Raw genomic sequence first — 23,475 nt, 5'->3', positions numbered from 1 at the left:
GCGAACAAAAGGCAGGCGGACTCGGGCTGGGCAGAGGGGCGGGGCTCCTGGGAGCTACAGCCAGCCCTCTGCTGGACCCAGAGGGAAGTTCACAAGCACCCAAACCTGCTCCTCAGGAGGGCATGGAGAGGCTGTCGGGCTTTCCCTCTCTACTCCCAGAGGAATGCACACCGGCGGGGAGGGGGTTCCACGAGGCTGCACCCTCTGCACCTCCAGCTCACGCACGGCCAGCAATCGAGACAGCGAGGGTCACGGCCGCCACCACACAGACCCCACAGGTGGGACCTGACTGGGTTGGAAGGGACATGGACTATTCATCCTCCCCTGGGAGCAGGGGGGAGCAAGGGACACCACCCTTGTCATCTGGGATCCTTGGATACTATTTACCTTCCTGGCTGTGCTCATGGCTCCCTCTTCAAATAAAATTTTACTGGAAAGAGCAGAAGAAAAAGACCACGAGTTCTATTTCTAGCAGCGGTCTGAGTAGGTCAGAGTCCCCCGGAACTGAAGGGTTAACCTCTCGGCACTCACCCTTTTCCTTTCTAGATCCCCTTTCTAGATCCTTTCTAGATCACCGGCCCCAGTTTCCTATGCCCCTTTACCCCCACAACCCCACCCCAACAGACCTTCCCACCCATCCCCTGGGGGATCAGGGAACCCCATCCATGTGCAGCAGGGGTAGGGGCTGGGGTGGGGGGGCCGCTTACCTTCGTGGGGTTTCTGCCCTCCTTCTGCCATGGGTGCAGCCTGGGACCACTGAGGACAAAGCAAAGAGCGAAGAATGGGCAGGGGCAGGGGCAAGGATGCGCAGGCCCAGCCAGCCCACCCCTGCCCCCTCCTGGAACCCCTCCCAGCCTGCAGCCTCTGGCTTCTCCCGGGCTTCTGAACCGAGCAGGGCACCTCCAGGGGCTCCCTACAGCACAAAGCAGCCCGTCTCAGAGCTGCTCCAATTCTGAAGTTGGGGAAGGTAATGACTGAGCAGATACTGGGGGTGAGCGGGGCTCAGAACACAGGAGGAAACCGCCAGAAAGCAGTGCTGTTCAGGCCCCCGCCCCTCCCCCACATCCCCCTTTCCCACTCTCACCGGCCCCTTGCTGAGCTAGGACAAGCGAAGTCTCTCAGCCCCCCTGACTCCCTGGTCCAAAGCCATGGGCAAGTATTAAGGTCAAATAGGAGGACAAATGTGGACTGGGGCTGGAAGGAAGGGCTGGGGGTGAGAAAAACAACATGGTGACCTTCTCCTGCTGACATGACAAATACCAGGGTGAGCTGGTGCTGGGGGGGTGGGGGGGTAGTGCAGAGGACCGAAGGGCACCTAGCACCCTCCCCCATCCAAACGCTTCTGTTCTCAGGAATACTTAGTAAAGCCACAGGTTGCCTAAAGAGTAAAACCTGGGAGGAAACCCTGGGGGAGGGGAGGGCCCCATTTTTCCCTGTGAACCAGTCTCCCCAGAACCTGAATGTATCTCCAAAGCCCCGAGGCTCACACTCCCATCTCATTCTCTGGCTTCTTCTCCCTCCCAGACTGAGGGGGTCCCGGAGTCCCTCTCACCTGCTGGGCACCTTCCTCAAAGGCGACCAGGGAAGCCTTTAACGCCTTAGCACTGCCCAGCCCCTAGGGGGCCCCCTACACTCCCTAAGCCTGAGGCTTCTGGTTGCTCCCCACCCCCACTAGATCATTCCTCCCCTCCCCAGAAGCTGTGAAGGTCAACTAGCCCAACCATGTGGACCTGACAGCACCCGGCAGGCTAAGGCTTCCCCCAGCCCTTCCAGAGAGTCTCCAGTCGTGGCCACCTGCCCACCCCACCTGCCCCTCTTTGGGGCAGATCCAGAGCAGCAGAGCGGCACTCTAGTGCACAGAACTGCAGACTCTGCAGAGAGAGAGTCTGACTGCCTGTCTCTCTCCCCACACCCCGCTGCAATACACCCCAGACCCCCAGCCTTGCCTCCAGGGCCAAGGTCAGATAACAGCTCCCAGGATCCCAGCTGGACAGCCTGCCACTGCAGCTCCCTCAGGGACCCTCATGCCCAGGGGCCTCTGCCTCAGACCCCTTACCATCTCCATGGCACCCCTGTTTCCCTCTGCCAACATTCCCCCTATGCCCTCCACTCCCGGGCCCCAAAGAGCAAAGGGGTCAGAAACTTCATACCCCCTCCAAGGCTAGGGGGCACTGGGAGGGGCAGTTCTGGGCGGGGAGGGGCCAGGTGCCCTTCCCTGGGGGCCTCTGAAGGTCACACTGTGGCCAGGCAGCCTCTCCTCCCCCTCCCCCCCCCCCCCCCCCCCCCCTTGGAGGCCTGGAGCCAAGGCCTTTGTGCCAGGGTCTGAGGAGCTCCTGGTGGCAGCAGGGACCCCAGCCCGTTTCCTTCCTTCTGCCTCTCTCCAAGAGTGCTCTGAGCAGAAAAGGACCCCTCAGGTGGTTTGGGAAAAGCAAGCTGGGTGGGCAAGTTTAGAGTTCCCAAAAACCACCTGCTCCTACTCCAACGCCCATTTCACCAGAACAAAGTGTGTTTGCAAGGCTGGCAGGAGCTCCCTCCAAAGGTTCGGGGAGGGCTAGTCCCACACTGACCATGTCACAGCAAATTCCAAACCATTTTCCCAAAAAGTGCCAAGTGGAATAAGGACACCCTTTAAACCCTCCCTGCGGTCGCCCCCTAAAAAGCTAAAGCACAGCTCACTCGGAAGCATGGGGGAGGGGAGGGAAGCAGACTGTCACCGTGTCGGGACTTTAGGTAGAGTCTCGACAAAGCACCGGGCTGGGCCCGGGTAGCCGGACTCCTGACAGTGATCCTTCTTTCCTCGGAGTCTGGGGCTGGAGAGAGCTTACGTGGGTCTTCTCAGCAGAGGGGAGTTAAAAATAAAGGGGTGGCGGAGGCTTCTATTCGAGCAGGGGAGGAAAAGGGGAAGGGGCGTGAGGAAATGCCTCCTAGGAGGGGTTTAAGGGCTAGGGACAGCGGGACGGAACAGGGGTGGTTCTCCGGGTCCTCGGCATGGGGCTACCTCGGGAGGTCACCTTCCCGCGGAGGGCCGGCGGGGGGAGGGGCGCGGCTCGCCGCCCCGGGTTCCCCGCTCGGGCCGCCGCGGCTCCGGGAACACGCGGCCGGCCAGGCCCGGGCTGATGTAATCGGCTCCGCGCCGCGCGCGCCCGGCCGGGCGGGGGAGGGCGGGCACCGAGCGGGACGCGAGCTGGGACGGGCGGGGGTTGGTGCGGCGCAGGTGGCCCGGCGGAGAGGGAGGGGGGTCCCAAGCAGCAATCCACCCCAAAACTTTTCCCCAACTCGCGGCGAGGGCCGCAGAGATCGAGCGGCAGTGACAGCAAGCCCCATCTCTCGCCTGCCCCCTGCCCCCTCCACGCTCTCTGCCCTCCCCTGGTCCAAGGTCCGAGCACCCCCACCCCCGCCCGCCAGGGCTCCGGCTCCCGCCCCAGCTGCCCGGACTTCCAGTACGTCGGGGACCAGCGGCCGGGAGCAAACTTCAGCCGCCGGCGGCAGCGCAAGCCCAGCCCCCTCAGCCGCCTCCTTCGGCTCCCGCCCTCCGCTGGTCGGCCCAGATCGTACGTGCGGTGACTCTGGTGGGTGGGCAGGGCCCGCGTGGGCGGTGAGATTCTATCCCGGTGCCCTCCCACCTAGCGCGCGCCCCCTCCCCCTACACCTACGAAGATAGAGGGGAAGCCGCGCGCCCGGTGCCCAAGGACCCGCGTGGGGCACGGAGTCCCCCACGCGCGCGCTCGCACGCACGTCCCCAGCCCTTACCTTGGCATGGTGAAGGTAGAGCAGCAAGGCAAGGCTCCAATGCACCCAAGAGAGCAGAAAGTTCATGGTTTCGGAGGCCCGGCCGGGGCCGGCGCGGCTCGCGCTCCCTCTCCGGCTCGGGCTGCGGGGCGGCCCGCTCTCCTCCGCGCCCAGGCGGGCTCCTCTTCCTCCTGGAGCCGAGGCCCGGGCCGGGGCCTGGGGCGCGCGCGCGTCTGGAGCACTGTCTGTGCACACAGCCGCCTCACCCGTCCATGAGCCCGGCTTCCGAGAGCCGAGTCGCCACCGCGGCCCCTTCTCCTCTTCCTTCTCTTCTTCCTCCTCCCCCTCCTCCGACTGCGGCTCCTCCCGGCCCGAGCGAGCACTTCTCCCGGTGCCGCTCGGCTCGGCTGCCCCGGCGCGGACCACGGCTCCTCCGGAACGAGAACAGCCCAGAAGTTGGACGAAAAGTTTCAGGGCAACGTCGCGAGCCCCGACCCCCTCCACCCCGCCTCCGGGCGCGGGCTCCGGCTCCTGCCCGCGGCTCGCCGCCGCGTCCACCGTCGGCCGCCGGCCGGGGAGGAGGTGGGCGCTGGGGCAGGGGGCGGTGTCTGTCTGTCTGTCCGTCAGCGCTGCTGGTCCGACGCGGGATCCTGAGGGGGAGGGCTCACGCTGCGCTCTGGCGGTCACCCCCAAAAAACAGGTCACTCACTTTGCCCCTGTCCCTCTCGTGTCTCGCTCGCCAGCGCGCGCTCTCTGACCCGGTCTCTCTTCCTTCACTTCTCTTTGGAGCTCTTGCTACCCTCTTTCTTCTCTGCTCGTTTCCAGAATCCGAAGTGATTTTGGGGGAGAGTAAAAGAGCAGTCTCCCCAACGGTCGGCCCGATTTAGCGGGGAATGGGAAGCAAAAATAAATTAAAACGGGAAAGAATACGGTTTAAAAAAAAAAATGTTTCAGAAAAAAGGAGGGTAAACCCTGGATAAATGAATATCAATTTCCAGTGCGGAGACCCCTGGCCGGTGACCCCGCCGGTCCGTCCGCCTCTTCGATGCGTCTGCCGACCGAGCGCCGCTGCCGCCGGCTCCACTCGCCCCCCAACGCCGCGGCCTCGTCGCAGCCCGGCTGCCCCAAGCCTCTGCGCTCCTCTCCGCTACGAGCCGACTAAAAAGAAGCCCTGGCCCCGCCCCGACACGCCCAGGGGGCGGGGCCAGGCCCAGCCTCAGCTCCTGGGTCCGTCCCCTCCGCGCCTCTGGCCACTGCCTTCCCCTGGGGACACCGACCTAAGCCCGGGCCCCCACCCACCCCAGCGAAGGGAATGCTCGACCCCCACCAAGGCGCACAGCCTGAACATTACCTATCGGCCCCCCTTTGCCGGGAAACACACACGCCCGCGCGGTATTTGCGGGGAGGGTACAGGAAAGTGAGGTTATGTGCGGTCAGGGCTCTAGAGCTATTCCCTCCTCTATGCTGGGAATATTGGAGGGGGCAGGGGTTTGAGGGAGTCGGACAGGGACGGGAAGAAATAGAGACACACAGATCCGTTGGAATCCTGGGGTGACCCCTGCCTTCTCCACCCCCACCCCAAACACTCTCAACTACCCGCCCCCCCAACACACAGTCACAGGCTCACTCTCGCGCAGACGCTGCATCCCAAGTTCACCCAGCTTCCCTGTGGTGGCTGAGCGCCCCCTAGTGACTATCGCATGCACACCCCATCTCAGGTTCAAGAGGCCTCAAGAAGAGGGTTGAGGGAGATTACCCCTGAAACCCCCTCCGCCCCGCCCCCCGTTTCTGACCTCTCAAACAGTGGCACGTCTGGGACTCGAATGGTCCCACGTGCACAAAGCCCAGTGCTGGGCACAGAGGGCATGATGTGTCCATCTGGACTCTGTGCTCATCTCCGGGCCTCATCTGGCCCGCTGACATCAGAGTTAACTGCAGCCAACAGGCCGGGGTGACTGGGGTCCTTTGGGAAGTGTTCAGGGAGGCTCCCTGGGGAGAAGTATTTGGCACCATGTTTGTGGGGCCGAGAACAAGAAGCCGGGTGGTTCTGGGGTTAGTCAGTGGCCCAGAGAGAAGAGGACCTGTTGGAGCCCACGTATGCACTGTGGAGTCTGGCAGAGCCCAAAGGGAGAGGCAGCTGGGCAGACAGAGGCCCTTGTTTCTGCTTCTCCACCCCCCCTCCCCCAGATGTTGCCAGGGAACTGAGGCCAGGGGGCTGGTGGGGGCGGATGGAGGCCAGGGCCTAAGTGATGATTCAAACCTACTCACCAGCACTAAGGAACGTCTGCAGGCCTGCTGCCCAGAGCTCCCCACCAGGCCGGAGGCCAAGGCTTCTATCAGTCCCAGTCCAGGCTCACAGCTCATCTTCTGAACAGAACTGGGGCATTCTCCTCAGCAGCCCCCAGACCTTCAGGACCCACTGCCTACTTCTTGCAGCTAGCAGCCTCTCCTCCCTTTCCCCCAAGTCCCCTCTGTTTCTTCAAAGCCTGCCTCTTCCCCAACTCCCCATGTCTTCCCTAAGTGCCCCCCAAGACCCCCCACCCCACCCTTGCATATAGGAACCAGCCTGGAAAAAGTCCTGGTTGGGCTTGGACCCAGCAGCTCCCAGTCTCCCCCAGGGAGGAGGGGGTTGTGTGGGGGTGATACCTGTGAGAAGACAGGGAATAACCAGTCTCATTATTCATCTAGATCTGGCCAGGGCCTGCCTGGGGCTGATGCAGCCTCTGTGAAGGCCTGGGCTGAGAATGGGAACTAGGCTGAGACTAGAACGCACAATTTCCCTCAAGTTGACCCAAACGATACAAGGAGGTTCCTCACCAGCCCCTGGTCTCAGTACATGGTGCTGTGCTTTGGTGGGGGTGCCAGGTTACCACTTAGAGCCGCAGTTCCCCAGAGTGGTGTCCTGAGGCCCTTATGGGCAGAAGGGTTGGCTCAGCCTCTACCCCATCCTACCCTCTCCATCATTCATGCCTCCAGTCCCGTCTCCACCACCTGGCAGGCTCCCCAGCAGCAGGGACAAGGTCTTTTTACAGTTAGCAAATGTTTATTTGCTGGCTCAGGCCCCTCCCAGGCAGGCCTCCTCACCAAAGCTCCACGCTCCAAGAAGCCACGTGGGTCATGGAAGCGAAGTCACTAAACTTCCTCCTTGCCCAACCTGGTCCATGTCTAGCAACCCTAGAGCAAAAGATGCGGACACCTTACCAAGGATCTCCGGCCTTATTCTTGCCCTGGGGCCAGCAGAGCCCAGGACAGTGGCTCCCAGCTTTACCACCAGGGATGACCCTGGCCCCCTCCTCTGCATTTCTTCTCATCCCAGCTTCCCTTGGCCCCTGGAGAGGCCTAAAGAGGGCTTAATAAAGGACCCTGAAGTTGGGAGGAAGATGGCGGGGTTCCGAGGAGGGAGGGCCATCAGTTATCATTTAATAGCCACAGGCCTCTCCCCTACCTGAGTCAACCATTCCCCATTCAGCAAAGTGTGTTACAGCAACCTCTGTGGGCTCTGCCCAGGAAACCAGAGGAATGAGGCAGCAGAACTGCAGCCTTGCCTGAAGGGTTCTGAGCACCCTTCACTGGGGTGAAGAGGGATTTCCTGTTTCCATCCTTCATTTCAGAGCCACAGCCTGGAGGTGACTCAGGGGAGGGGGATTGACACCACCCCCAGTGTGGTGTCACCAGCTTTCACAATAATACACTGCCATGGACTCAACCCCATGGGTTATCATCAAACTGAGAGTCCTATGTACCTGGATCTTCAAGAACAGGGACCAGAAACACACAGAACAAGAACACAAGTCAACAACCATAAGACCACATCGCATCTCTACCACATCGCCTCTTCTCCTCCCATGGACCTAACTCCCTCCAACAACCTTGATTCCACTTATCCTCCCTCGGCAGGCCGCTTCAATCCCAGGAATATCAGGGCAGACTGTGGCCCCAGAGGGACCCAAGGTCACCCAGAAACATGGCAAGGAGGAGGGTGGGGAGGGGGCTGCGTGGAGCAAAGAGCAGCCCAGACAGAGGGCTGACCCTCTCGAGGGGCAACCTCAGCCCCACTAGGAGGACCCCACCTCATGGCCAGGACAGCCTCTGCTGGGAAGCAGTTCAGAAGAAGCCAAAGTGGAAAGGGAAGGTGTTCCAGGGGAGAGGGAAAGAAAAGCAGGGGTGGGTGGAGAAGAGTGTGAAAGGTGGCCAGGAGCCAGCAGTAGCCCCAGACAAAGGCAGTAGTGATCAGGCCCAGGGCACAATGGTTGTACTTTGTCCTGCTGATCCTGACACCTCTGAGGTTCAGGGTCATTCTCCCTGTGTGGGTGGGGGCGCTTCCCTGCAGGGATGAAGAGGTAGAGCCCCTCCGAAGCCCCTCCAAAGGGAGGTGGGGGAGAGAGTCGCTAAGCCTTGCTGTTGTCTAAACATTTCTCAGTGTGGTTCCTCTGTGATGGAAGAAAGGTTTCTCCCTCGCTCCAACCCCCAAGCCCCAGGAGCCTAGCAGGACACAGAGCTGATCCAACGCAAGGGCAGGAACAGAATATGTTGAACTAAAGGAGAGAGAACTGGATTGCTCTGCCTCAATTCCCTGACTGTCTGTCTCTCCTCTCTCTTTCTCTGTCTTTATGATAAAAGCAAGGACGAGAGCACTCTTTTCCCAGTGCCAATGTCATATTCTCATCTGGATCTGGAGGTCTGACTTGGGGTAATGATGCCACTTAGGAAAAAAGATTAGAGCAGAGAAAGCCCAAGAAGAGGAGCCAGTGAGGAAAAGGGGAGGCAAGAGGCAGAGGCAGCTGGGACTTCTCTGGGGGTCCCGTGGTTAAGAATCTGCCTTGTGATGCAGGGGGCACGGATTCGATCCCTGCTCTGGGAACTAAGATCCCACGTGCTGCAGGGCAACCAAACCCCTGTGCCCCAGCTACTGAGCCCCTGCACCCTAGATCCTGTGCTTCACGACAAGAGAAACCACCGCAGTGAGAAGCCCATGCACCACCACAAAGAGCCTCTCGCCTTAACTAGGGAAAACCTGCACACAGCAACCAAGAGCCCCTGTGCCACAGCAGAGACCCAGCACAACCAAAACTAGTAATAATAAAAATAAAATTTTTAAAAGATGGAGAGGGAGCAGAAGGGACAGGTTAGGGTCACACTCTGGGGTCCACCCACATAGCCCCAGGCCGCATCTGCCTCTCCTTCACAGGCCTCAGTCTAATCCCCAAACACCAGGCTCTCTCCCTGGATCGCTGCTCCCCAACAGTCCCAGGCATGTTCGCTACCTGATACTCCAATCTTTGCCACCCCTCGGGATCTGACCCCCATCCTGCCCACTGCTGCCCCTTTTCACACCCTCACCCAGTCTTGGAGGGAGTCCCCCTGCTGGGAAGAAGGTGGTGGCAGAGGTGACGGCTAAGATTCTAAAGCTGTATTCTCCCTCCCGACCTGGGGGTTGCCTGGGAGCCGAGCTGGGTTCCAGTCTGCAGGACCTTCCCAAAGCCTGGGGGGCACCAGGCTGTGCTGATATTATAGGAGACACAGGGCCACCTAAGTAGGGCAGTGGAAAGCGCAGGGTCTCTGGATCCAGATGCAGCCAAGTGACACTGCCACTCTTTAACTGTTTTTCCTCAGGCAAGTTACTCAACCTCTCTGATCCTCATCTGTAAAACAAGAGTAAAACACCTGCTTTGGGGAGTTGCTGCACGCCGACAGCTGCCCACAGCTACCCAAGAAGGTAGGATGGGAAAGAGAGCCTGAGAGAGGCACAGAGAGTTAGAAAGGTGCTGAAGCAGCGTGGTCAGAAGGGCCAAAATGGGCATCAAAAAGGGCTTTGGGCAGGAAGAAGCTCAGAACGTTTATTCCACAAGAATTATTGGGGCTTCCCTGGTGACCCAGATGGTAAAGAATCTACCTGCAATGCAGGAGACCTGGGTTCGATCCCTGGGTTGGGAAGATCCCCTATAGGAGGACATGGCAACCCACTGCAGTATTCTTGCTTAGAAAATGCTATGGACAGAGCCTGGTGATCACAAAGACTGAACAAACTAACACTTTCACTTTCAAATATTAAATTCAGTCCGTGAGCCCTGTTTCGGTCCCGACCCAGGGGCTACAACAATGTAGAAGAGGCTTCCTGTGTGGAGGAGAACCAGAGTACACCAAAAATAGAAACTCTCCAAAGGGGCACTCTGGGAGTGGGGGAAGGCTTCCTGGAAGAGGTGACACTAGAGTCTTGCCCGAAGAACAGGAGTCTAGCCAGTTGAGCGGAGTGGGGATAGGGAGCAGGCAGGAAAGTGACATCTGGAAGACGCTGCCAGCTCCCTCAGCTCTCCCAGCTCTCCCCTGGGTGACAGAGACTTTGCAGAGCAGGGGATTAGGGCTTCTTCAGAAACATTTCCAACCAAAGCCCGTGGGGACAGTGTCACTCCCTGGAGGGGTGGGGAAGTGAGCCCCACACTGGTTTCCCCCAGCCCTCTGAGACAGTATGTCTCTGCCACAGTGTTTAACCAAATAAGCAGACACTAGAGGTAGGTCCAGCCTGCACATCGAGCACTGCCATCGTTTGCCCAGGGGCAACGGGAGGCGGGCAGAGGACACCAGCCTGTGACAAGCACAGGGTCACTCAGCTGGCGTGGAGCTCAAAAGCACAAAGACCTTTCCTCCAGTTCTGCCCCCCTTCCTATCCCCACCTGGTGCCTAGAGCCTTCCCATCTGCCTGGCACAGACATGTGGAGACTGGAAACAGCACTGGGCAGAAAACTCGAATAGGCCGCATGGTGTGTGACCTCCACCAAGTCAGGCCCCTCTTCTGGACCTCAGGCTTCTTCTAGGTGAAAGCCTCTCCCTGAGGCTCTGTAACAGCTCCATCAAACACTCCAACTGAGATCACTGATATAAAACGTCATATCTTGGACTTCCCCGGTGGTGCAGGGGTTAAGAATCCGCCTGTCAGTGCAGGGGACCTGGGTTCAGTCCCTCCAGGAAGATTCCACCTGCTGCGGAGCAACTAAGTCCATGCCCCACAGCTACTGAGCCTGTGCCGTAGAGCCTGTGCTCTGCAACAAGAGAAGCCACTGCGATGAGAGGGTGGTCTAGGTGCTGCACCTAGAGAGTAGTCCCCATTCGCCGCAACTAGAGAAAAGCCTGCATGCAGCAATGAAGACCCAGCGCAGCCAAAAAAAAAATACCAAAACGTCACATATTCCAGGGATCTGTGTGTTTCTAAAGGTTCCTGGGGAGGGCAAGGCTTAACTCCAAGAAATTTGACACGAATGATGACATCTGGAGCACAGCACTGAGTGGTAGAGGGCAGATGTGATTCCAAGAAACCCCTCGAATCCCAGCAGATAGAGAACTGCTTCTGCTCTTACCTGGCAGGCCAAGACCTCTGTCCTTTTTGAAACAACACACCAGCTTGGAGAACCCTCACTGTGAAACACCCCGGCCCTGGCTCCCTAACCACACCCTCCTCGCGTGTAACATGCAGTGGAAAAAGCCAGAGAGGCTGGGCTCAGTCTTCATTCTCCACGTCCAAGCCATGAGACTTAGGACACGCAACTGCATCGGTCTGAGCCGCAGTTTCCTCATCTGTAAAATGGGAGTCCTCGTGCTTACCTTCCAGGGTTATGGGGAGATGTACGGAGACAGCGAATGTGAGCAGAGCTCTCGGCCTAGAGTAGGTCTCATGTAATGTTGCTTCTCTGCCCTTTCTCCTGTCCCTACTGCCATGTGTGAGCAAACCCTCAGAGAATGCAAACATACTATGTTTTGGCTAAAGTCAAACAGAAAGGAATAGGGAAATGGATTTATCCCATCCTTCTGTTGGGGGAGGGGGCAAAGAAAGGAAAGAAAGAAAGAAAGAAAGAAAAGGAAGAAATCACATAACGCCTGCCAAGGATGACTAGGGCTTAGTTCCTGCTTTAGCCTCTTTGGAGCAACTGTGTCACCAGGTACTCACTGAGTTGGCAGTAATGGTGTTTCCTTCAGGGAAATCCTAGGGGGGGAAAAAAGAAGAAGAAGCAAGTGCCCCCCACCTCTTAGCAAGAAGGGTCCCTTCTCTCCTCGTCCAGTAATCCCCTGGTCCTGGACCGGAAGTCTGGCCCATGACCCAGGCCCCCCAGGACGGTTCACAAAGATAAAGCCAGTGAATGATTGGCCCCCTGAGAGGAGTCGCCCCACCATCCTGCCTGCCTTCCCAGACCCAGAAGTGCAGGGCGGGCCATGGGGAGTGGAGGAGACTTCCCCTCAGCTTCCAGGAGCAGCCTGGCCTAACATCCTCGAGATAATTAGTGAAGCAGCCAATTAGTCAAGGGGTATCTGTGTCAGGAGGACATGGGACCGATTCCTGGAAGCCTGGGGTGGGGGTGGGGGGGCTGGGGGCGGGTGTGGGAGTGGGCAGACACAGCGCACTCAGTTTCATCTGCCCCGTTGATTGGAATTTCACTTGGGATTCCCTTTGAAAAAGGCTCCACTGCTAAAGAATATGAAAATCCCTCCACTGGCCAGAGGACCCAAAAGAGGCCCAGGGCCATCTGAAGTCATCCACATGTCTTGACTCACAGAGCAGCCTCCCAGCCGCCTCTCCACAGGCCACTTGAACACTTAATCAGGACCCAGCACTGAGCCAGGCACCTTTGGGGTACATGAGATTCCTGCCCTCTGGAGAGCCAGGCAATGCCTGGGAAGGGTGCTGGCCCTAGGTGCCTTGTGCATCTGGAGCAGCTCAGCTTCTGGGCCCAGGGCTCATTGCCGGCTCCCCCTTCCCACAGAGAGGGGCTGAGCACGCCCTCATTCCAGGTACTGCCCTCTAGAGGGCGCTGCTCGTGTAAACCATGCCCCACTGGGGTCCCCTGGAGAGATGGCTCTTTGCACATGTCCCCATCTGCCAGCCCCCTCGTTCAGACTCAGCTCCTTCCAGAACACAGCTGGAAGCATCAGGAAAAGTGACGTACGGCACACTGCAGGCTGCTGTGCCCGCTGCAGCTTCCCCGAGTCCCAAGACCTGGCCCTGGTCAGCTCCAGCTTTGGGGCACCAGCCCCCCACCCCCTGCTCCCCCGCCCCCGCTGAGGGTTACAGCCAAAGTAGTTAACACCCATAACAGCCCAGACACAGCTTACATGGAGCTGGGGGCAGGTGCTGAGCCAAGTGTAAATCCCTCAGCTTCTGGATGGTGGGGAGGTCCAGAGGACCGAGGAAGGGACTGGGGTGGCCAGAGAGGCATACGGGGAACTCAGGGGCTGGAACAGCAGCTGTTTACCAATCAGGTGGCCGTGCCGGCCTGTACCAGCTGAGCGTCTGCCCTGCCCCAGTCCCCTCTCAACCCTAGGCTGGAATGTGTAGTTCCCAGCCGAGAAGGAGGCCTGTCTGGGGCCCTGGTCAGAATGCCTCCATATCTCCTCCGCTCCTGGGAACACCAGGGCATGACTCCCCACACGCTCCATCCACAAGTGTAGTCCACGTAGCAGAGACCCCACCGCTCACGGGTTCCAGCGATGGTTGAAAAATGGGCAGGTACCCCAGTCAGGATTCCCAAGTGCCCAGAACATGTAACTACGGTTACGAGTAGTCAGCATTTTCCTTCCCTTCTGGTCTCTCTTCCCTTGACTATCTCATCCCTCCTCATCTCTTTCTCTCCCACCCCTTTCCACCGGCTCCCATCATCCCAGGGGACCTCCTGACCAGTCCTGTTGGCCGAGTGCTCGTCCAGCCTGTCAGAAACCTCAGCTTCCCTGAGACCCCACCCCGGGAAGTGACCACTCCCCACTTCCCACTCACTGCTGGGGGTGGGGGTCAGGCAGGGCAGTAGGGGACTAGCTAGGGGGAAAAGATGGTCTTCACATGTCCCCAGCCCCCCCTGCCCTCCAGGGGCTAGGGGACAACCTATAGAAGGGACAGCTCGGAGGAGATGGGACATGCCCTTGTCCACCAGGCAGCAGGGGTGTTGGGCTGGCAACCTTAGAGAGAGGAACGAACGCAGAGAGGGTGGCCAAACCCCCTCCGCCAGGCGCCCGTGTGACCTGTGCCTTCAGAGAGGACAGAGGTAGGCACTGTGAGTCTGCCCTGCCCCAGCCCCACACCATTGCCCTGGGGGAGCTGACCCACCCCCCACTCCGTGACCCTCTCCCCACTGCGCGTCCTGCCAGTCTCTTCCTCTCCATTGCTCCTCAGATCTCCAGACTGAAGGCTGCAGGGACTAAAAAACCACGTTTGCACTCCAACACACACGCGCGCACACACACACACACACACACCCCACCGCTGCCACCACCGCCCATGACAAGGCCCCACAGAGAAGAGAGGAGTGTTCCCAGAAATGCAGCTGCTCCAGAGCCAAGCCGATCTGGGTCACGGCGCCCTTCCCACAGGGGCTGCGGGGAGGCCGGGCGTCCCCCGAGCGGCCCCTCAGTACCGCCGCCGCAGGAGTTACCTTGAAAGTCCCTCACACAGAGTGTCTCTGAGGCCCTACCATTAGCACTGCTGCATTCTCAGCAGAGCTCCTCAGAGACGCCTGTGTGGGGCCGCGACTGGGGGTCTGGACCCCTGAGTTCACAACCAGAAACTGTCACAGCCAGGCTGTATGACCTCTGACCTCAACGTCTTCTCTGTGGAGTGAAGGCACAGACTGGTTTCTGATGCCCTGTTAGGGCTCCCAGTCCAGGGGTGTAGGGGAGGCAGAGGAAGGGGTCATGGTGAGAGCTGTGGATACTCAGGCCTATGGCCTGGCAGACTGGAGGAGAAGCAGGGAGAACCAGGGAGCTGCACTCCGGCACCACCTCTTAGAGGTCACAGGAGGGCTTCCCAGGTGGCGCAGTGGGAAAGAAACCCGCCTGCCAATGAAGGAGACTCAAGAGACGCAGGTTCAATTCCTGGGTCAGGAAGATCCCCTGGAATAGGAAATGGCAACCTGCTCCAGTATTCCTGCCTGAGAAATCCCATGGACAGAGGATCCTGGTGGGCTACAGTCCCTGGGGTCACAAAGAGTCGGACACAACCAAGCATGCACGCATGCATGAAGATCACAAGAGCATAAAGTGTGGGAGACAGTGAAGGACCAGCTCTGTAGTCTGCGATCTAAACAACAGCCTGGGTTTTCCTGTTGCCATTGACCAGAACAGCTGGGACTGCAGCAAGAGGATCTGAGTTAGACATGCCGGGGCCCACCAAACTCATCTTCTCCAGAGGGAATTACAGGATGAGAGCCACGGGAGGTTTATCTTGAGACTTCCCGCTGATTGGTAGCCTGGGTGAAATGCCAGGGAGTAGGAGAGAAGAGGAGAGACAAGAGGAGAGGAAGACAAGGTGTTAGCTCCCATCCCCACCTCCAACCTTTTAGGAGAGGAGCTAGGTGGGGTGCCCGTGCCGTCCAATCTTGGAGCTGAAGTGGAGGAAGGAATTTGTCAGGGGTGTGGTAGAGCCGAGCGCAGGGCAGCAGGGAATGGAATGACAAAGCTGTCAAGTGGCGAAGCAAGTGTTTGTGGGAAACAGAGAGAAAGACCCTTCTCTGGTGGGAGGGGGTGAGAGGGAGCCTCAGCCCAGGGCTCCCTGCCCAGGCACCCCAGCCTTATTCCAGGCTCAACAGAACCTCACTGGGGCAGAGCCTGCCCCTCCGCTGTGACTGCGGCTTGGGCAGGGGAGCCCAGAGCCACTGTTTGAGAAGTAGAGTGACGCCTGCCCAGCCCGGGCCCAGGTACTAGGGAGGGGAAGGCTGGGGGTGTCCACAGGGCAGATTGAGCACAAGTGGCCCTTCCTTCCCCCGAGACTGCAGGACTTCAGGCCAGCTCTGCCTTTCCTCTGGGTGTCATGCCCACCCCTCCCCTGGGGGCAGCTGGCCAGACTCTAGGAGAAGGTCTGCCCTCACTCTCCTCCTGGCCCGGCCCTCGGGCAGGTGGGGAAATTTTGAGACTCATTCCAAAGCCCCTCCACCTGTGTCCCAAACCTGGCATCTCTGGTCTCCTGAAGGGATGGAGGCTGAAAAACCACCCATGAAGTCCCTTTTTTACCTCTATCCATCTTTTTTTGCTGCAGTGAGGACCGGGTAAGGAGAAGTCTGAGCAAGACTGTGCGGCCGGGCCCTGCAAATACCTCAGCCAAACAATGAACAATCTGAGGTGAGGCCGGGGTATGTGGATGGCGTCCAGGTGAGCCGATGAGCACAGATGTGGTGCATGTGTGTTTCAAGGAGGCTGGTCAGTCATCCAGCCCCCTCTGGAGGCCCAGGTCCCCAGCAGCCAATCTTCCGGCCTAGAAAGATTTATTAAAGTAACTCCATACCTCTGTCCAGCCCACCCCTACCCTCCCAGGCCTTCTCCACATCACCATCCTCCTTCTTCTCTGTCTCTTCTACCAAAGCAGGAGGAATTGAAGATTTTCCCCCCACCACCACCACCTTCCCAGGTCTCTCCCTACAAAATTACCTGGGGACACACCCCTCACCCCACCTCCGCTCCTGGCCTAAGGCTCTTCTGGGGATTCCTGGTTGTCAGAGGACAGGGACACAGGTGTCCCCCATGCAGCCATGCAGCCCAGGGCTGGCAGAGGCAGCCTCCAGCCTCCTAGAAGCTGCCCACGGGGAAGGTGAGAAGCAGGGTTATCCCGATGAGCTGGCTGGGTGCTGACGAGGGAGCCCCATCTCTGGCTGTCTCTGACCCAGACAGAGGTGGGGGGCCCTGAACCCCCTTCTGCCTGAGCCGACAGTGCAACCCCACTGGGCACTTCCAGCAGCAGGCTTCAGATGAAGCTGTGGTCTGATTGCGGACACCTTCCGGACATCCTTGGAAACCCAGGACCCCCTCCTCAACCAGGACCCCTCCTGCGTGCCTCACCCACCCTGAGCCTCTAGAGGGCGAGGGAGAGCAGTGCTGGACTTGCCGCCCTTGGGGCATACCCCGGTGGCCCTCCGCACAGGCCCCTGGGACCAACCAGCCGTCCCCACTCCCCTGCCCCTGGGGGAAAGGGGCCCACGCTGAAGGCTGGGCAGCCAAACTCACCATCTAGGGGCAGGAGAGTGTGGGCCAGGTCTGGGAGGGGCGCTGCTCGGAGGAGGCAGGCACAAGCAGGCTGTGGGGGATGCTGAAGAAGGATGAGTATAATCAGAGGAAAGATTATCTGGGACCAATCCGAGATTATTCTGCTATTCCTCTGGTAACAGAAAGGAGAGCTGTGCCCTGAGCCCTGGAAATTTCTGGTTATTCCCTGATCTGGGAATAACAAGGGGCTTCTTGGCCCACAGAGCAAAGCTGCAAAGCTCCCCCGACCCTCCCCAGGATCAGAAATAGGGTGAGGCAACAAGGGCACAGTTTAAGGAGGGGCTCATTGTCAAGTGCAGGGCTGGCCCTGAGCGTGAGTGCCTCCGTAAATTCTGCACCCTCGTTCCCCTCATCTTAGTCCCAGCCCTGCCCTCTGGGCTGCCTGTCCTGGGGACTAAAGCCACAGGCATATGGGAGGCAGAAGTGGGGTGGGGAAGCAGAAGGGTCCCTTTTTCACACTGGATCCCTCAAAGGAAAGAGCTAACCCCCAACTCAGCGAGAGGGGCGGGGATGAGGATGGACACAGCTGTTTGTTAACTGAGTGTAGGTCCCTGTGTCTGTCTGTCTATATCACTGTCTGCATGTATATTTGTGCATCCAGATTGTGGGTCTGCTGATTTTTAGCTGTGAGTCCTTGGGCAAGTTACCCAACCTCTCTAAAGTTCTGTTTCCTTGAAAACTTGTAATAATAATACCCATACCCCAGGGTTATAGCAAGAATTGAATGAGAAAATATATGCAAAGGATGAAGCATAAGCACCTGGCCTGCACACAGTAGAAACTAAATGAATGTTGATTGCTATTCCCATTGTCAATAATATTATTATGTATGTGGCTTCAGCTTATGTTGCAGCCTTATTTCCGACTGTTGCCCTATGTATAGGTCCCATTCCAGCCAAACAAGTCTTCTGATAGCCCCAAACACGCACATTGCTTGTTTCTTCCTCCTGGTCTCTGCTCCATCGGTCATGAAAATGCATCTCTTAAAACAAGACTTTCAGAACCACTTTTGTTCAGTGGTCTCCCCAAAGCCCTTACAGCATAAACTGTCTATACCTCTCACGCCAGCCTCAGTGTGCTGTTGAATGCATTTAACTCTCTGGGGTGTGTGTGTAAGGATGAACTCTCTCCAAGCACACTTATACAGGAGCGGCTGCACTTTTCAGTGGTCTGTATCTCCCCGACCCCAGCCCAAGGACTAATACAAGCCTGTAGGTGTAGGGAGCCACGCGTAGGCTCTTTGTGAATGAAGACGATGATAATGGTAAATACGGCCTTTGATGGCATTCCTACTGCGTGCCTTACATGAGCTAATTAATCCCTGTAAATTATCACTGTAAAACTACAGTTTGGAGAGTTTAAGTAACTTGCCCAAGGTCAAACCGCAAATAAACAACAGGGCTGGGATTTAAACTGTCTGGCCCCAAAACCTGCACTCTTAAGAGTGCAAACCACTATGGTTTGAATAAAAGAATGAACTGAAAACCAGAATTTCCTTTTCATACTCTAAGAAGGAAATAACAGGAAAGCAAAATGATAAAGATAGCTGAGCGCCGGAGAACTGATGCTTTTGAACTGTGGTGTTGGAGAAGATTCTTGAGAGTCCCTTGGACTGCAAGGAGATCCAGCCAGTCCATCCTAAAGGAGATCAGTCCTGGGTGTTCATTGGAAGGACTGATGTTGAAGCTGAAACTCCAATACTTTGGCCGCCTGATGCGAAGAGCTGACTCATTTGAAAAGACCCTGATGCTGGGAAAGATTGAGGGCAGGAGGAGAAGGGGACAACAGAGGATGAGATGGTAGGATGGCATCACCGACTTGATGGACATGGGTTTGGGTGAACTCCGGGAGTTGGTGATGGACAGGGAGGCCTGGCATGCTGCGGTTCATGTGGTCGCAAAGAGTCGGACACGACTGAGCGACTGAACTGAACTGAACTGACAATGATATCAGAACTTCAGTCAAATGCTTTCAGGGTTTCAAACCAGAGTCCAGTGGGGGCTCCTGATCCCACACCGTTCAGAGTGAGGCCAAAGATCTCAGGTGTTGCCTTACTCACTATGGTTCTAGGAAAAAAAATAGCAAATGAAGTTGAAAAAATATTCATCCCAGAAAAATCACTGACCTTGATCACCAGAATGTTCAAGTTGATCCTAGTTCTATTTTGTCTGTAGGAGAAACTTAACTTTCCCTTTGTTGATCATCAATTTAGCAACTTTTTGATAATTAAATGGGCAACATTGGCCAGTCAGCAAATTACTCCATTACACATGGAGTAATCACCAGAAAACCTTTCACTGACTGGTTTTCACACATATCCCCATGGATCCCCAGCTGTTACAGTAAAATTTGGTCATGTGGCTCTGTTCTCTTTTGCCATCTTCCTTTTGTCGTTCCAGGACTGGATCACCTTGGAATGTCTACACTACATTCCTCTCCTTCTGACTCTGCTTTCTTACCTAGAAAATGGGGATAGGGCTTTCCTGGCGGCAGAGTGGTGGAGAGTCTGCCTGGCAATGTGGGAGACATGCGTTCAGTCCCTGGTTAAGGGAGATTCCACAAGCCACGGAGGAGCTGGGCCCATGCTCATGTGCCACAATTACTGAGCCTGTGTTCTAGGGCCTGAGAGCTGCAACTACTGAAGCCTGTGCACCCTGGAGCCTGTGCTGGGCAGCAAGAGAAGCCCAAGACTAGCAACTAGCAAGTAGCCCCTGCTCTCCAAAACTAGAGAAAAGCCCTCGCAGCAACGAAGACCCAGCACAGCCAAAAATAAAAAAAAAGAAAGAAAGAAACTATTTTAAACAAGAAAATGGAGCTAATAACACTACCACAGAACTATGGCAAGAACCTAATGAGGTGACGTGTATACATAAAGCACAGGGGGGACTTGCCTGGTGGTCCAGTGGTTAAGAATCCACCTGTCAATGCAGGAGACTAAGATCGCACATGCCACGGAGCAACTGTGCCCTCGCTCCACAACTACTGAGCCTGCACACCACAACTAAGCCCTGATACAGCCAAATAAATAAAGAAATATTTTTAAAAATAAAGCACAGGGGTTGGCATGGAGTGAGTGCTTATAAACATGTCAGGCCATGGTGGTGTCATTTTGAGCAGGGTAGAGGTTCTCGGTTGCTGACCCCACTCTGGCCACAGGGAAGCAGCTTCTCCCAGCGCCCCTTCCCTCCTGTCTACTAGGATGTGTGTTCCCGGAAAGCTGCCTTCTGCACTCTCTTGCCTGGCCGATCACACCTCAGGCCCCCAAAGACTTAGAATCATCTTTGAACTGCACGGCCAAGAGGTAATAAGACCTTTTCTTTCTGTCCAACTTTGTTTTTTCTGACTTGGAAGGCAAAACCTTCTGCCACATACACAGCTTGCCCCAAATCATATACCGTTTGCTTCCAGACGACCTGCAAAATCCTATATATCCTCAAAATGGAGCTTTACACACCTTGGCCAACAAAATCAAGTTTGCTCAAAACCCTGTGGACTCTATTTCTTTTTGTGAATTGACCTCAGACTTCATTGTACACCAAACAAGGAAACCAATCTCATAATTTGGTGCCACACCTTGTCTTGAGCCAAAAAAAAAAAAAAAAAGGTGTTGTTATTACCTGTTCAGTTTGTTCACTCTTCTGGGTCACACATCTTGGCATTAAATAACTTTTGGCTATTTCCACATACTACTCAGTTCCCAAGGATGAAATCCTGATATCACTGAGGAAAATTTTGAATGGAATAAAGGTTCTGAAGGCACTTCATTTGTTCATTTGCTGATTCATAAATTTAGTAAATATTTCTTGATACTTTCTTACATACCAACCCCTGGATGAAATACTATGGTAAAACAGACTGACACAATTTCTGTCTTCTTGGAATGTACAAGTTAACTCCTGAGCAGAACATACATGGCCTATGATTATGTGGAACTGGTAATAATAAAACCCTCTAATAATGGATTAAAGGAACTTCTAGGAAAAGATGCCAGCCTGAACACCTGCATCCACTTTTGCTCTTTCCTGAAACCCTACTAAATCAAAGTGAAAGGCTTTCTAAACTTTTCTTTCATGATTTTGCTTCTTAAGGCATATACCCACAAGGACAGGAAGAATGGGAGAGAACACCAACAAAATTTTGGAAGCTATAAAGCAGGTGGAAGAAGAGTAAAGCATATGAAACAGGTGGTGATGAAAACCATTACCACCTAACCTATACCCCGGAATCCCCCAAGCGCTCAGGAAGTGCTGACACCACTTCCCTGGGGAAGTGAGCATGAAGTAGATTGAATAAATAAAGAGGACTGGGAATGTGTTTTTTAAAAGCAGTCAGAGGGACTTCCCTGGTGCTCTAGTGGTTAAGACTCCAAGCTCCCAATGCGGAGGACCTAGGTTTGATCCCTGGTAGGAACTGCACCCAGAATGCCACAACTAAGGAATTTACATGCCACAATTAAGACCTGACCCAGGACAGTCAAATAAATATTTTTTTAAATAATAAATGAAATAATTAATTAATTAATTAAAAGCAATCAGATCCTCAGATTCTTCCCCTACCGAATATAGCCAAAGGATTGAAGCGGTTCCCTGGTGAGGGGAAAACAGGTCTCTGACAAGGAAATTCCAGGAAACACTGAAGGAAGAAGTATCTCACTGAAAATGTTCATGTAGTGGATGCTGAGACCTGGGTCCTCTTATCCACTGGAATTCCCAGAACACTGGCCATTGTCCTCCAGGATGGAAGCTGGAGGGTGTACCTCTGGGAAATCTGAACAACCTGAAAGGAAGAAAAGACCAAGGATATTAACATCAGAGGCTTCAAAATGAAATATTCCAACCAGATCACCCTAGTGTGAGGCTCACAGACAACAGGCCACGCACACATACACACAGAAGAACTTCCAACCAGCTTTTCAGACCCTTATATTTAACAATAAGCAGACAAGCAAGGCTTACGGCACATCTGAGGAAAGCTATGACTTGGAGGAAGCTGAGCCTATGTAGCAAGAAGAATGCTTAAAAATAACATTATCGTTATATCCTGAGCATGATAAAGAAAACATCTTGCAAAAATGAAACAAAAATAGAATAGTGTTTTCTAAAAAGAGAACATGAGATCTTAAAAATCAAACATGTCATAGCAGAAATAAAAAACAAACTCAGTAGAAGTTTAGAAAACAAAGCTAAGAAAATGTCTATAAAGTGGAGGGACTATAACAAAAGGATGGAAAATTTTGAATGACTGTGCAATAAAATTGGGGGACCAGATCAGGCAATATTAACCAAATAACAAGAGAACATCCAAATAGTTGGAGAAACAGAGAAACTAAAGGAAAGACATCATCAATGACATACTCTAAAAAAGAACTGAAGAACTTCTGAGATTCCAGTGCAATGCATAATCATTTTTTAAGTATTATTTTAAATTTCAATTTCCAATTGTTCATTACTAATATATAGAAATACAAGTGATTTTTGTATATCTAGCTTGTATCTTGCAACCTTACTAAATCCATTTATTAGTTCTAGCAGCTTCTTTGTATATTCCATCAGAGTTTCTACATGGATAATCATGTTGTCAGCAAATAATGACAATTTTACTTCTTCCTTTCCCATCTGAATGCCTTGTATCTATTTTTATTGGCTTATTGTACTGTTAGAACCTCTGGTACAATGTGGAATAGAAGCAGTAAGAGTAGACATACTTGTCTTATTCCTGATCTTAGAGGAAAAAAACATTCAATCTTTTACCATCATAGGTTTTTTTTGTACAGGCTCTTTATCAGGTTGTGGAAGTTCTTTTCTATTCCTGGTTTGTTGAAATTCTTTTATCAGTAATGGTTATTGAATCTTGTCAAATGCTTCTTCTACATATATTAAGATGGTCATTTTTTTTTTCTTTTTTAACTAGGTAGTACAATGAATTACATTGATTTTTTAAAAATGTTACCAAGCTTCATTCCTAGGATAAATCTCACTTGGCCATGATGTGTTATCGTATCTATAAAGATAGAGTTAAATTCGATTTACAAAGGTTTTGTTAATAATTTCTGCATCAACACTCATGAGGGGTACTGGTCTATAACTGCATTCTTGTAATATCTTTGTCTGGTTTTGATATCAGAGTAGTGTTGACCTCATAGAATGAGTTGAGATTTCCCTCCTTTATACTTTTCTAGAAAACCTGTGTAGAATTGATATTTTTTTCTTCCTTAAATGTTTGGCAAACTTCATCAGTAAAGTCATCTGGGCCTGGAGTTTTTTTTGTGGGAGAGGTTTCAACAACAAATCCAATTTTTTAAAAAATTGATGTAGGTCTATTCAGATTATCTGTTTCTTCTTGAGTAAACTTCTATAGTTTGTGTCTTCAAGGAATTTGTTTACTTTACCTAAATTATGGAAATTATCAGAGGAAAACTATTTATAATATTTTCTTATTATCTTTTAAGTGTCTGTAAAATCTATAGTGAAGTCACCCCTTTAATTCTTAATACTGGTAATCTGTGTCTTTTCTCTTTTTTTCTGCTCAATCTGACTAGATGTTTATTCATTTCATTTGATCTTAAAAAATGGTTTTTGGTTTCATTGATCTCCAATCTTCTATATGTTTTCTGCTTCATTAATTTTTCTCTGATCTTTATTATTTCCTTTCTTCTGCTACTTTGTGCTTAATTTGCTCTAGTTAAAATTTTTTAAGTTCGGGAATTCCCTGGTCGTCCAGAGGGTTAGACTTAATGCT

At 54.1% G+C, this 23,475-nt stretch overlaps 1 protein-coding gene across 1 annotated transcript in view; it reads right to left on the bottom strand.

Annotated features, from left to right (window-relative positions):
• VEGFA (vascular endothelial growth factor A) overlaps window positions 1–23,475 on the bottom strand; it is a 67,685-nt gene that overhangs the window by 11,320 nt on the left and 32,890 nt on the right. Inside the window, exons 4-6 of the mRNA XM_061146241.1 lie at window positions 4,737–4,887; window positions 3,751–4,433; window positions 708–756 (exon numbers count right to left, since the gene is read on the bottom strand). Of these exons, the coding sequence (XP_061002224.1) occupies window positions 708–756; window positions 3,751–4,433; window positions 4,737–4,887 (883 nt within the window). The remainder of the gene's footprint in view (window positions 1–707; window positions 757–3,750; window positions 4,434–4,736; window positions 4,888–23,475) is intronic.

The sequence above is a fragment of the Dama dama genome, chromosome 7 (assembly GCF_033118175.1).
Source record: "Dama dama isolate Ldn47 chromosome 7, ASM3311817v1, whole genome shotgun sequence".
NCBI classification, from domain to species: domain Eukaryota; kingdom Metazoa; phylum Chordata; class Mammalia; order Artiodactyla; family Cervidae; genus Dama; species Dama dama.
The sequence above is the reverse complement of the archived record's forward strand: the minus strand, read 5'-3'. Positions and strand labels throughout refer to the sequence as shown.